The 14,155-nt window shown below is 40.3% G+C and overlaps 1 protein-coding gene and 1 long non-coding RNA gene across 9 annotated transcripts in view; one reads left to right on the plus strand and one right to left on the minus strand.

Annotated features, from left to right (window-relative positions):
- LOC306978522 (calcium-activated potassium channel subunit alpha-1-like) overlaps positions 1-14,155 on the minus strand; it is a 149,789-nt gene that overhangs the window by 64,465 nt on the left and 71,169 nt on the right. For all 8 annotated transcript variants that reach the window (XM_079577112.1, XM_079577106.1, XM_079577109.1 and 5 more), the window contains exons 4-5: positions 3,079-3,172; positions 1,216-1,327 (exon numbers count right to left, since the gene is read on the minus strand). In XM_079577112.1, coding sequence (XP_079433238.1) covers positions 1,216-1,327; positions 3,079-3,172 — 206 coding nt within the window. The remainder of the gene's footprint in view (positions 1-1,215; positions 1,328-3,078; positions 3,173-14,155) is intronic.
- LOC306978668 overlaps positions 1-14,155 on the plus strand; it is a 428,827-nt gene that overhangs the window by 32,127 nt on the left and 382,545 nt on the right. The gene's annotated exons all lie outside the window — the stretch shown is intronic.

The raw sequence follows: 14,155 nt of genomic DNA on the forward strand, positions 1-14,155 counted from the left end.
AGCTTCATCCTTGCTTTTGCTATCACGTTTTCCACTGCTCTTTTGTTACATGATTGCCTCCTTTCCTATGCTTTTTTTTTTTCACGTTAGTTTGCTTAGTTTGTTTTTTTTCTAGCCTACTGCGATCAAGCCACAACAATGTGATCAAAACACAACTAAAAAAGGACAAAAACGTGACAAATCATAACAAGCAAGAAGCCTAGATGGGTCTCAGCTTTCAGGCGTTACACTGGCCTATAGGCTGTAAGCTTGAGAGGCTTTTAGGTTTGGGTAAAGCCGAACTAGAGAAAATGCACTCGGTTAAGTGGTTAATTATACAAATAAATGAGAGTAAATTGAAAAGTACCGACCCCTAAAGACGGTCATGGCGATTAGGGCTGGGTACTGTTATTTTTTTTTTATATATATTTTTTTTCATTATTCATTTTTTATTTACTTATTAACATATTTTTCTTCTACGCCGGTGAATTGCCAATGCTTGGTCTCCGGTGCCGATGCCTAAACTCTAACTCTATTGAAAAAACACAACTTAACAATCCGGAACAGTTTGGAAACAACAGATCCATCACAGAGCCCCCAATTATCACTCAACCAAACAGCCTCCACTTTCAAAAGCATCTCTGCTGAAGGCGACTTCTTTACTTTAGTTGTGGATAAAAAGAGGAAAAGAGGAGGCAAGAAGCAACACCTCGACGTGAAAGAGCCGAGAGCTGAGAGCGTCTGACACCGGCAAACAGAAATAGACAATTCCAACACAACAACATTAGAGAGAACTACTGTAATTGTCCAAAGGGGGGAAAAAAACAAGCCGCCGTCCCCGACCAGCCCACTAGATGGCAGCAGCGGGCAGTAACGTGACAAGAGTTTGTTATTCATTCTTTACAGAACATTATGCAACGAAGGCTGAAGAAGTGGGAAGATGTGAAGCAGGAGCAGGTGTCGGGCAATTGGAAAAGCACAAAATTAGGCTGAGAAATGAATCATTTTTTGAATTATTAGATGCATTTAAATTCATTAATGCGCAAAAAACAATTCCAACAAACAACTATTCACAATCTCTCCTCTGTGCTTAATGCCCAGAAGTAGTAGTCTAGGTTTAGGAATAGTCCTGGGTTAAAACATTTTACTATCGTCCTGCTTTAGTCCTGGTTTAGTCCCGGTTTAGTCCTGGTTTAATCCTGACTGCAGACATTTAAAGTTGACTCGAGCGCTTACCGAGCCAGCTCCTGTTCAGGTAGACGGACACGAACACAGGAGGAACCGTGAAGAAGTCCACCACCGAGTTCACCTCCAGCCAGAACCACAGCTTGTCGTTGGCAGCGATGAACTAGGAGCATAGGAACAAAATATACTGGTTAACTTACAATCAATCACCCCTAACACATAATGCTTTGATATACGGATATAAACTGGGGGTATATATACTGGGTTGGATCCAATATCGAGTATATCGTCAATGACAAGGACAGAAAAGCACTTTCAACCCCGTTAAGTTTAAGTTAGGGAATACTGACTAGATTATAATGGGAGTCCAGTTGAAAGTCACATGGGACTGCTGTGCACACTGTCTAGCCCCTTGTAGGAACCCAAACGCAATAATGGCCAAAAACATAATAGATTTGGCCAGATTCAAAATATAATAAGCCTATAACTGCGAAGGTCCGGGTTCGATTCCCACCTGGACGGGGCCTTTCTGTGTGGAGTTTACATGTTCTCCCCGTGTCTGCGTAGGTTTCCTCCGGGTACTCCGGTTTCCCCTACCAGTAAAACAGGTATAATAGGCCAGGATGAATGAGAGTGTGTTTGAGAGTGTGCATGGGGGACGACGGATCCACACTGGATTGTAGCCCATGTGGCTTGTTTACATGCATGAGACACATGTATGTTCATTAACATGCACTGTCCCGAACAAAGCTCAGACCTGTTCACCACAACTGCCTCTGAAATCCTGCACTGTCACCCAAATAGTTATTAATTTGGGGCCGAAGTGCCGTCATGCACAAGCTTAAAGGATCTGTATCCTGCTATTTTAGCCATCCCAAAGTAAAGTATAGGCATTTATATGATATATTGTACCTCTACCACTATGGAGCACTATTTGTGAGAAATATAAGTATTTTCAGGGAGTATTTTGCAAACTTGGAAGACAAGACGATTAAGTTAACTCCGCGGATCGATATAACTATCACAGCAATAAGTGAAGTTACTTCACAATGAAGTTATAAGGAGTTGACATCTGCAACACAGCTTCAAAAATGCTACCACGCACACGCTAACACGCGTTTTGACTCACCACCACTCTGTCCTGGCCTCTTCATCACATTGGGGACTCGCGTTGGTTATAAAAGTTAATCCACTTTGATTCTGGTGAAGGTTCACCAAACATCCATCAACAGACAGTCACAGAAAAATGCAAATAAAATTACTAACTTGCATGTAGCCCCTTACACTTACTTGCTACATGCAAGTTGGAAATTTTATACTCACTACTGCCACCTCAGGTCTTACACGTAACTGCAGCTTCTATATTAAGCTCGTGCATGACGGCACTTCGGTGACAGCGCAGGATTTTAGAGGCAGTTGTGGTGAACAGGTCTGAGCTCATTCTACACATTAGGACATGGCTGGAACATGAAGGGAGAGGAAAATACATGATTTTAACATTGTTAAACTATAGTCTGTATAGTCCCTTTAATATCTACTCACAGTGGAGCGACTACAGATACTTTATCATAACATAACGAAAATAAAACCACTCTAATTGTACCATATAGAGCTGAACTCATACAAAGGCTGCGTTTCAATCTGTCGCTGTGAGGGCTGTAATTATGACTGTGTATTACAGAGTCTATGCTCCAAAACCAATTGACCTTCACGAACCTCCGTTGTCTGAATATAGGCGACATAAGAGGCATGACATCCCATTTCCATACCCTGTAATACTCCTGCCTGTGATTACGGGCACAGGCCACACGCACACCTGCTCCAATATGACTTTAGATTAGGACTGAAAGGCCGTTCGAAAAACAGTCCACAGTTTTAACGGTCGAAATTAGCGACGGGCGAAAAATGGCTCACCCTCAGGCCGAAGTAGAGCAGGAAGAACACGTTGAAGGCCATGTCGATCTGCAGCGTGAAGTCTTTGTAGAAGTTCTGGCATGATTCGATGGGGCTGAAACACAGAAAAATACAACAAAAGATGAGGAAAATGTAAGAGATGGTCACTCCAACTCAAAAAAGATGCATTCTCCTCTTCCTAAAATGTCAATAATGGTTAAAAAGGTGGCATAAATGATGAGTAAAAGTGCAATTTTAGTTTAAATCTGTTTAAGACATGCAGGAACTGATAATCAGGCAATACTTTTTCTATGAACCCTTAAAACTGCTGCATGTTTAAGGCGAGACGCTGCAGGTGGACAGGAAAACAGTGTTTGATTAGAAACTTCTGCTGTAGGTTAACCTCTTACCCCCCACCTTAACCGAGCTTTACCCCAATCTAAAAGCATCGATATAGCGACAAAAACAAGGGATGAAAACAACAAAACATGATGAAAAATGGACAAAAAACGAGTCAAAGACACAAAAACAAAGCAATGACAAAAAGCAGCGGAAAGTGAAGACAAAAAGTGACCAAAAAAAGGAATGAAAAAGCAACAAAAAACAACAAAAATGTGGAGACCATGTGACAAAAAGTTACAATCACTTTTGTTGGTCTTAGCTTTCAAATGAGGCGTTACACTGTTGCTCTCCAGTCGAGAAGCTTTTAGATTGAGGTAAAGCCAAACTGGAGAAAATGTATGGTGGCCTGGAAGTGCAAAACACAAAGGGTAGGTACTTTTGGGGGTACTTTTGTTTCAAAACTTGTAAATGAGTTTTGCACTTCCAGGCCACCGTAAAAATGCGCTCGTTTAAGGCAAGAGGTTAATGACATAAATATAAAGTTTTCTGTCTTTTTATGTTGCCAAATAAAAATAAGGCATTGCCGAAAGTGCCGATATTTTCTGTAACAAAATCTAAATAATGTTTAGAGCCAGGTTTAAATGTATGGTTTTATTTTGTTGATATGTTATAAACAGATATTTTTATGGACAGGATTTTGGATGTGGAAAAATTAGACAGAGAAATATCTTGCCTTCTTTCTTTGTAGTTCAACACTCAATAACTATTAATAAAGTAATACAAAATCCCTCTGCAAAACCTTCAAGGCTGTAAAGTTTGGAGTTCGTAGGCGTTTCTCAAGTGGAGATATTGTTGTAAGAGTATAAAGAAAATCTAGCCAAGGCTATAATGGCCATGGTTGGAAAGGAAATGACCATATTTGGATGACAGTGCTACAAGTGGATACCAAAAATGTAAATATATGTAAATATGCAACCTCTTAACCCCCGCCTGAACTGAGCACATGTTCTCCAGTTTGTCATTACCCAAAAATGAGACGAAAACAAGGATGAAAATGCAAAAAAGAAACGTGATGAAAAAGTGATGAAAATGCAATGAAAATATGATGAAAAAGCGATGAAAATGTGATAAAAATGAGACGAAAACAAGGATGAAAATGCAACTAAAGAGCGACAGACGAAAACGTAACAAAAGAGCGGCAAAAACGTGGGGAAAATTCAACAAAAGGTGACGAAAAAACAATGAAAAAGTGACAAAAAAGGGATGAAAACAAGGATGAAAAAGTGACAAATATGTGTGAGGAAAACGCGATAAAAGAGCGACAAAAACGTGATGAAAATGCAACAAAAAGGTGGCAAAAACGCGATGAAAAAGAGACAAAATTAGGACGAAAACAAGGATGAAAATGCAACATAAAGGTGACGAAAAAGAAAGGAAAAGTGACAAAAATGTGTGACGAAAACGCAACCAAAGAGCAACAGAAAAGTGACAAAAGCGATGAAAATGTGGCAAAAAAACACAACAAGAAAGTGATGGAGAAAAAAAAAAAAACAACGCGAGGAAAAAGATCCATTTCGATGAGCTTTGTAGGTCTTAGCTTTCAAATATGAGGTGTTACACTGTGACCTTATGGATTTGGGTAAAGCTGCGCTCGGTTAAGGCGGGGGTTAAGAGGTTAATAAGCGTGGGAAACCAGCTGTGACATTATTACAGGGAAGTCTCCAGCTCGCTAGTCGCCAAAACGTCATAGACTAAGCCTCGCAATGGGTGAGTTTTGTATTTATTTCACTGACATTAAAACTGGAGAAAACGCAAAAAATCTCAACCTTGATCCAGATGTGACAGATGTATGTTTCCCCTGCAGTGTCTCGCCTTAATAACATTTGTGTAGTGATTTGTATCAGGCCTGCATCAGAAAGCCTGATCAAATATGAATACATTTGTTTTCCTAATCACAGTTCAGTGTATTAAGGGTTAAGCTCATGCAGCGTTCAATGTCCTCCGTGTGGTGGGAATTTTCAAGCAGCCAGAGCAGAGTTAGATGCCGTGAGTCTCACCGTCGCCAAGCCCCAAAATCTGCCACAAGATCCAGACAGAGACACAGGTTAGCGGGACAGAGGGGTTAGTGTGAGGAGGGCGGGGGGGACAGGGAAGCACCAGGCTTTTGTGAGCACTGCATTTGTAAAAAATACACATCGCTTATGAAGTTAACACCCAGATGAGCCTGGGAATGATGCTCATTTCAGTATTTTGTTCTTTGCGGTGGGAACTTCAGAATTGACAAAGCAGCAGCAGCGACAAAGTGTCCTTTATCTCAAAACAACCAAGGCCAAATGAAAATGTTTGTTGCTATGGAACACACTCAGATCTGGGCGAAATGACTAAAAATTAACAAAATGTCTTCCCTCTTCTTTACTGATCTTGATTTCATGCAACATTTAATTTTGTTGTTCTATGAAAGAAAGAAATTCGTTGTAACTCTTGTGATTTATAATCAGACAATATACAGTAATCTGGGTGATCTTCTGTTTTTGGTTCTCTGATGCCACAAGAAACCCACAATCTACCTCATCACAGCTTTATCCACTGTGCGTGATAGGGCTGAACAATAAATCGCATTTGCAGTATTATCGCGATATTACACAACACAATTTTAAAATTGCAGAGACACGTGATTTTGTCCCCCATGCACCTGATGGACGCGGCCATTTTGTTTACTTCTTAGTCTAGTTAAGTTGCACGGTAGATCGTTGAAATATCAGCATTTATAATGCAGCCACCTTAACGTGGTGAAGGGGTTTGAGCACCCGAATGATCCTGGAGCTCTGTTGTCGGGGGCTTCGTGCCCCTGGTAGGGTCAAACAGGTCCTCGGTGACGGGTCAGACAAAGAGCGGTTCAGAAGCCCCTTATGAGAGACCAACAGACCCGTTTAATCGTACGGCCGACCTCCTCTGGACCCACAACCTGTAGGAGGAGCCATATTTTGAGCCATGTTTTCATGTATTTGCAATCTCTGAATATATAAAATGATGGGAAAAAGATGTATAGGAATAGGGCTGTGCAATTAATCGAAATTCGAAACAAATACAATTTCGATTATTACACTAAACGATTACAAAATTAGCATAATTTTTATTCTTTGCAAAGCAGACTTGCATTATTTCATGGCGCTGGGATTATTTTCCCTTCGCATTTCACGTGCCATATATAGTCTTGTAATGCAAAACAAATATTGTTCAGACTTCTGTATCACAAACCGAGAACGGTGTAATGGTGTTGAAAAATACTTAAAAAAGAATTAAGTAACTTGTTTACCTTAATAAATCCTTTTAGTAGTCCTTCTGGGGGTAATACAAGTGTTTGACGATTGGGGGGTCTTTCATCTCCCCCTGGTGTCTCTGGCCAGAAAACCACTCTTGCAGCTTTGCTTACAGGCGCAATGCACACTAATGGAAACACGAAGAAGAAGCTAACAGGCTAACGGGCAAAGCTAGCTGCGGGGTAGCGCCACTTAAACAGTATTTATAGCCAGGTTTGAGTGAATAAAATGATCTCCATTGTGTAATTGGATGAACAATATCCCTCTCTCCCTTTGTCTTTTCTGTCAACGTAGTATTTGCTCTCACGGACAATTAATGAGTGAAAAACGGCACATGCTATGACACCTGCAGTGGCGCTTATGGCGTCTAGGGGCATGAGTTACTTTTAGAAGATATGGGTTTTTCTAAAGCCGATGCCTATATGCCTATCTATCTATCTATCTATCTATCTATCTATCTATCTATCTATCTATCTATCTATCTATCTATCTATCTATCTATCTATCTATCTATCTATCTTAGTTTCTATCCCAGCTTTGATGAGTTGTCGTTAGCATTAGCATATTGTAGCCACTGCAGATTCTGCACTTCAAAATGACATGCAGCATGTCATTTTGAACAAACTTGAAACTAACCAATTTTCATTGCGATGTTTCTCACCTCCCCTGAGGCCGAGGGAGTTGTGGACTTTTTTCTGCGCTAGATTGGCCGATAGCCGGTATTGTAAAATCCCCAAACATCGGCCCGATACATCGATGGGCCTCTAGTTACTTAGTTCTGCTTTAAGGCAAGACACAGCAGGTAAAAACACAGCCGATGCAAAACTTCAAAGTCCTGTTCTTTACACTCAAGCAATAATATCTCCACTTACAGTCTTGTACTTCTATTTCTATATTTTGAAGTTGTTAATTTTCTGAGGGATTTTATAATATTTCCCTTTAATAATTCATAGCCTGACTAATTGAATTTTGAACCACACACACAAAACAAAGCCATATTTCCCTTTTTACAAGCTTTATCAAAAACTACAGAACAAGACATCCCAAATCCCCTCTAAATAAATAAATCTTTCAACAAAATAAAACACAAATTTAAACGTGGCTCCTGTTCCCCTGCAGCGTCCCACCTTAAAGTGTTAAGTGTTAATCAAAAGTGGCCTCGCCTGCATCTCGACCCAACCTCCTAATGAATCGAACCCTGCACCAGCGGAAAGGGCCAGTTCCTGTAGAAACAATCGCTGTCACTCATCGAGAGGAAGAGGAAGCTTTTCTCCGGCTCCCATCCAAACCGTATAATGTTACTGATCCTCGGCTAACGCGCAGGAAACGCCATCAAGATAACCACAACATGCTGCTTCACGCTACCAAGCTAATGGCCAGGGTACAAACAAATGTCCCACTGGGAGAGCAGACTTGTTAACTCAGGTATTTTGACTCATATGGGTATTTTTTTGGGAAGCCTAATTTGGTGAAAAGCTGCTGAGATAGTTTGTTGTTGATAGTTTTGTTGACATTATGCAGCGCTCTCAGTGGGTTGATAGTATTTTTGGATCTTTGTCGATAATCCCAGGACGTTTTTAATGTCGCTCTAAACTCCAGGGGGCCCGTGTCATCGCAGCGCTCTGTATTTCAGGGAACAAAAGCAATTTGTCTAATCCTTTAAAGGCCGGGATTGTCCGGGAGGCAGAGGGCAGCTGCAGAGACTTACCTGCCAATACAGGGACGGGCTTCTTCTATTACGTGATGCCATGTGAAAGCGCTCAAGCGGGGTTATTGAATGCACGCAATCACCATGTAATGTACTGATGTGGAAACGTGACATGTTGTGATGTAGTTTCCTCATCGTCTCTGTGGAGCTCAGATTCCGGAAGTAAAATTCCTATATAGGGCTGCTCGATTATTGAAAAAATCATAATCACGATTATTTTAGTCATAAATGAAATCACGATTATTCAAACGATTATTTGTTGCCTTTAATAAAAAGTCTTTATTATATTTATATATTTATTAATAAAAAAAAACTATGCTGAATATTTTCTGTTTTCTGAACTGTCATAAAAGCACAAATGATTTCAAGTTTGACTCGATCATGGAGAGGTCTCTGTTTCACACCTGCCCCCTGCTGGTCAGCCCTCACACCTGGGCAAGTAAACTGAGCAGCGCAGCCTGATGACATCATCACACAGCGCTGTTTGTTTTTATGTCAGGCAAAAGCATGAGCCATATATATCTATTACCCAGTACCGTAAAACAACAGGATGACTTTCAGGCATTTCATAACTAGTTATTTCATCAAAACTTGCAAGAACAGCAAGGTTTTTCTATCATTCTTAGCGCAGACATTTAGCATTGTCTATTCACATCATTTAAAGCCTACAAGACCTGGATGGTCCTGGTTCCACCACGATTCATTGATGTTCATTTTATGTACATTTATTGGGAAACCAGTAACAAACCTCATATTATCTGAAGCCTACATTGCTGAGAGGTAAACTTTTGGGTTAAAATAACTTAAGTTTACAGCGGGATTGGATTTTATATTTGGAATTGGTGACGTGAAAATAAAACTTTGGGCTACAATTAAAGAACTGCACTGTCACACGTAATCATTGCTCTGCTGCTTTTTCTAGTGTTTGTTCAGTGTAAAAGTTATCGGGGAGTGGTTTGTGATCTCAGATACTCAGCATCAGAAAATACTGGATTTCTATTGTTCTTCATGACACTGAGTGAACATTTTCTCTATCATTTTCCAATATAACGTGACTTTTTTTTGGTAGTTATCATCCATTGCTTCCGCCGCTGTTCGTTGACCTGACAGGCAGGGTAAAAATCTTGAATAATAGAGAAGAAAAAGTAGGTCATCAGTGGAGGCAGATGGGAAACGAGGGGAGAAGACTGGTTAGAGTGATTAACTTTGGCCTTTTGTGAGGTGTGGAGAGGTCAAATTGAACAGGGAGCTGAAAGGTCGTCAGGTGATGGATTTTCGGAGGAGCACAGCTGGTACGGGGGGGCGGGTAACGCTACACCTGGGTTTGGCAATGAAACGAGATCCAAAAGCACTAGAGGTGGAGGAGTTTACACAGAAGAGAAGTCATTTTGGGCCAATAGACTGACTCCTTACAACAGGCTAAACTGCTTCTTTTATTAAAATGATTGATCCCGTCAACTATGGGTCTTGTAGAATGGGAAACTCTGGCAGGGCTGACACCTCTTACATACAGGGAGTAGCCATTGGCCTTAAGGGGGAAAATCACATAGAATTTGGCTGAAAACATCCTCTTGGGTGACTATAATCAGTCAGTGGAAAGTTGAAAGCTAAGACGGAGCTATGTTTTTTCCTGACGGTGTCGCTGCATTTTTGTTGATTTTTCATTGCTTTTTCGTCGCCTGTTTCGTCTCATTGTTCCGCTCTGAGTATGAGTTACGCAGAAAATGAAATCATGTCTATGTAGATAGATTGCTCTAAAGCGGCCTCTGTAGGCACACAAGCTTTCACTTTCAACTTACGGCCTGCTATCAAATCCATGACGATGTGATGAACACACTTTGAGCGACGAACAGGTCCGGTGATGAATTATGGGCCTTAGACTGGGACAGCAACACAGTCCATCACTTCTTCAGAGGGATGTTCCATAAAACTGGCTTAGCTAGGCTTATTTGGTCAAGTCTGCCTTACTTTGTTGTCATTTCGGTTTCATAAACATGGCTCAGTTACTTTGGAACTTTAGTCAGAGTCAGATAACTTATCTTGGGCCAGACCAGGCTAAGTCCTCTGACTTGGCTTGAACTCTTTATAAACACTGCACTTTGTCACACACTGAGAATAAAGCACATGTTTTATTATTAGATCATTTATTGAAGGTTCATTCCTTATTTAATGAATGTGTCTTAGGGATGTTCGGTCCAAAAAACTAATCCAATGTGCAGAGAGCAAATCTTCTCCATGTCCGCATAATAGTTGCCAAGGGAAGAGTCCCAAAAGAACATTGTTATGTCACGGCAAAAACAAAAGTGAAACAGTGTGACTGCGACACATGGAAATCAGCTTCATTTATTTAGGAAGAATATCTCGTAGACTATCTTTTGAAAACATTCACATCAATTTGCTCCCTTTAGATATGGATACAATTAATATTCTATATATATTGCCTATTTATTATTTCGAAATCATTTTCATTAGGCCTATTATTACTATTTTTACATAAGGGTAAAAGCAAAAAGGCTGAATGTTCACTACATTTGAACTTAAAGCAATACTAAGTAAGTTGTTTACCTTAATAAATCCTTTCCGTAGTCCCTCTGGGGGTAATACAAGTGTTTATGGGATGACTGAGGGGTCTTTCATTTCCCCTTGGTGTCTCTGGCCAGAAAACCACAATTGCAACTTGACTGCCACCGGACCGGAGCGCCAATACACACTAATGGAATCACGAAGAAGAAGCTAACAGGCTAACGGGCAAAGCTAACTGTGGGCTAGTGCCACTTAAACGGTATTTACAGCCAAGTTTGAGTGAAAAAAATATTTCCATTGTATAATTGGATGTACAATATCCCTCTCTCCCTTTGTCTTTTCTTTCAGCCTAGTATTCACTCTCACGGACAATTAATAAGTTAAAAAAATCGCAACTTGCTACGACACCTGCAGTTGCGCTTATGGCCTCTAGGGGCAAGAGTTACTTAGTACTGCTTTAAAACAACCCCTAAATAAACATAAAAGTACATATCATTATGCCTTGTTTCTATACTATAACAGGCCTAACGCAGGACTTACCCAGGCCATTTTTATTTACAATCTGGCCTGGAATTTGAACCCACAACCTCCATATTGTTTCATACCTTCCCTGTGCCCTTTTCCTCGGGACGACAGATGAAACACAGACTCCCACTTGAAAGTTGTGACCTCTATAAATGGCGATTGGAAGTATCTGATACATTCAATCAATTCGTTTGGGGCATGTTTTTCTCAAACCCTGAGCTCATTTTCCAACAGCAGGATCAGAAAAACCAATAGAAAGTGCTGTATCTTTTCTCACTGTGGGGATCGTCTGAGCTGCATCGATTTACCGTCCGCCGCCTCTGAAACTAATCCCAGCTGCAATATATTTGTTTCTACTGCCCATGTGTCACGGTGAAGTACATATAAAATAAATGAAGTTTTTCAGGCTAATCTTCCGACAACATCACAGACTTTTGCACATAACTTTGGAAGGGAAATAGAGAAACAGAGATCTCAATAAATGGAAAATGAATAGTAGCCAAAATCCGAATAATATTGCAACATAGACTTAACCTGTAATGTTGCACAGTGTGACTTTGAATTCAGTTGAACTCAATAGTGTGTGGGCACTTCTGTTTCGAGCACGCATCCCATTTATTTTCTTTAATTGAATAGCAAATGCAGCACTTGAGGCCCACTTGAGGTCATTAACTTCTTGAGCAAGACATTTCAGAGCAGCTGCTGGTACAAATTGCCAACCGTGTTTATGTCGAGTACCAACAAAGTGGAGGATCCAGCCCACATTTTAACAAAGTAATCAACTTAAAGGGACTATACGGAGTTTAAAAATGTTAAAAATCATGTATCTTCCCCCCCTACATGTTCCAACAATGTCCTAATGTGTAGAATGAGCCACTAAAAACGGTGCCGTCATGCACGAGCTCAATATAGAAGGTGCAGTTACACGTATGACCTGAGGTGGCAGTAGTGAGTATAAAATGGCTAACTTGTGTCTAGCCCCTTTAACATTTATTATTCAAAATTAAGTAGAATGTTATGTTCAAAATGTGGCTATAATAATCTCTAAGTCAAGCCTGAAAGACATCATTAACCCCCACCTGAACCAAGCGCATTTTCAGTGTCAAAATAGCGACAAAAATAAGACAAAAACGAAGATGAAATCACTGCAAAAGAGCAACAGAAAAGTTACAAAAACACAACAAAAAAGCGACAAAAGAGCAACAGAAAAATTGCAAAAAAGTGTGAGGAAAACGCAAAACAAGAAAGTGATGAAACAGCGTACATTGCGAGAAAAAAGATCAGTTTAGATGAGTTTTGTCGGTCTTAGCTTTCAAATGAGACGTTACACTGGCCTATTGCTGGGTTGCATTACACTTTCACAAGTCATAGCTCAAAAGAAAATGTATGAATTACAAAAATGATCATTAATATCATTCGCTGGGTCCATGATCTCTCTGTACAAGGCCAAAAATGTCCTCAAAAACAAAATAATTTTTCCTCCATACAACAGTATTGGCCTTTAGAACTCTGTGATGTGATGTCACCTGCAACCCAGCAGTAGGCTGTAAGCTCCAGTTGAGAAGCTTTTAGAATTGGGTAAAGCAGTACTAAATAACTCATGCCCCTAGACGCTATAAACGCCACTGCAGGTGTCGCAGCATGTTATGTTTTTTTACTCATTAATTGTCCGTGAGAGTAAATACTATGCTGACAGAAAAGACAATGGGACAGAGGGATATTGTACATCAAATTACACAATTGAGATCATTTTATTCACTCAAACTTGGCTGGCAATACTGTTTAAGTGGTGCTAGCCCGCAGTTAGCTTTGGCCGTTAGCCTGTTAGCTTCTTCATGATTCCATTAGAGTGTATTGGTGATTCCAATTTGGTTTTCTTCTAAAGTAATATTGAAATTCTACTCAGATTCACCTTGTTTTTATCTGAGACATTTCCTAGTCCCTCCTGCCAAGTGCTGGCTGAGAAACTCTGACATATAGCACTGAATATCAACCTGGGATCGGAAGATTGACTCACAAATAATCTATTTCAGTAAAACTTTAGCCTTTATTGCTCTGTTTACTCATCTGTGGATCAGCACTTGTTACACCCCTGATAAATAAAAACCCCTAGAAGCTTAATATTGCTGGAATGAGACAAAAAAAAAGTGTATTCATTGGTGGAAAACGAGCAGCAAGAATATGCCAAACTTCGTCACTACAGTTTGATGGATTTTACTTTACTTTACTTTTCGCTGGATGTTTATTGAGAAAATGCCCAGTGAAATCCATCCCCCGGGTTTAACTGTAGCCATTGCTGTGTCGGCATTTTTCAGCTTGTGCTCTTTAGTTAATTCACTGTCAATGCCAAATGTTATGATGGCTTTGGCGCCCGTCCTCGTCCTCCGCTCTCTCTCAAACGTAAAAAAACAGTGACGCATCTGAGATTGTTTGCATTTCAATGGTGCCCACGGATCCAATCAGTTAGACACGCCATGATTCAGCACTAAAACTTAAATATTCTTTGCCTTGTTTTATTGTCTGATACATCATTTGGGGGTTGTGAAAATGTCTTGCTCAGGGGCACGATAACGGTATATGATTGATTTGTGTAAAATGTCCAATGTTCATGTGCGCGGCCGAAACTTGGCTTTGCTTTCATGTAGTAACTGATTTTATCTTGACTTCTCCAGTTAAAGGG

The sequence above is a fragment of the Gobius niger genome (assembly GCF_951799975.1).
Source record: "Gobius niger genome assembly, chromosome: 19".
Taxonomy (NCBI): domain Eukaryota; kingdom Metazoa; phylum Chordata; class Actinopteri; order Gobiiformes; family Gobiidae; genus Gobius; species Gobius niger.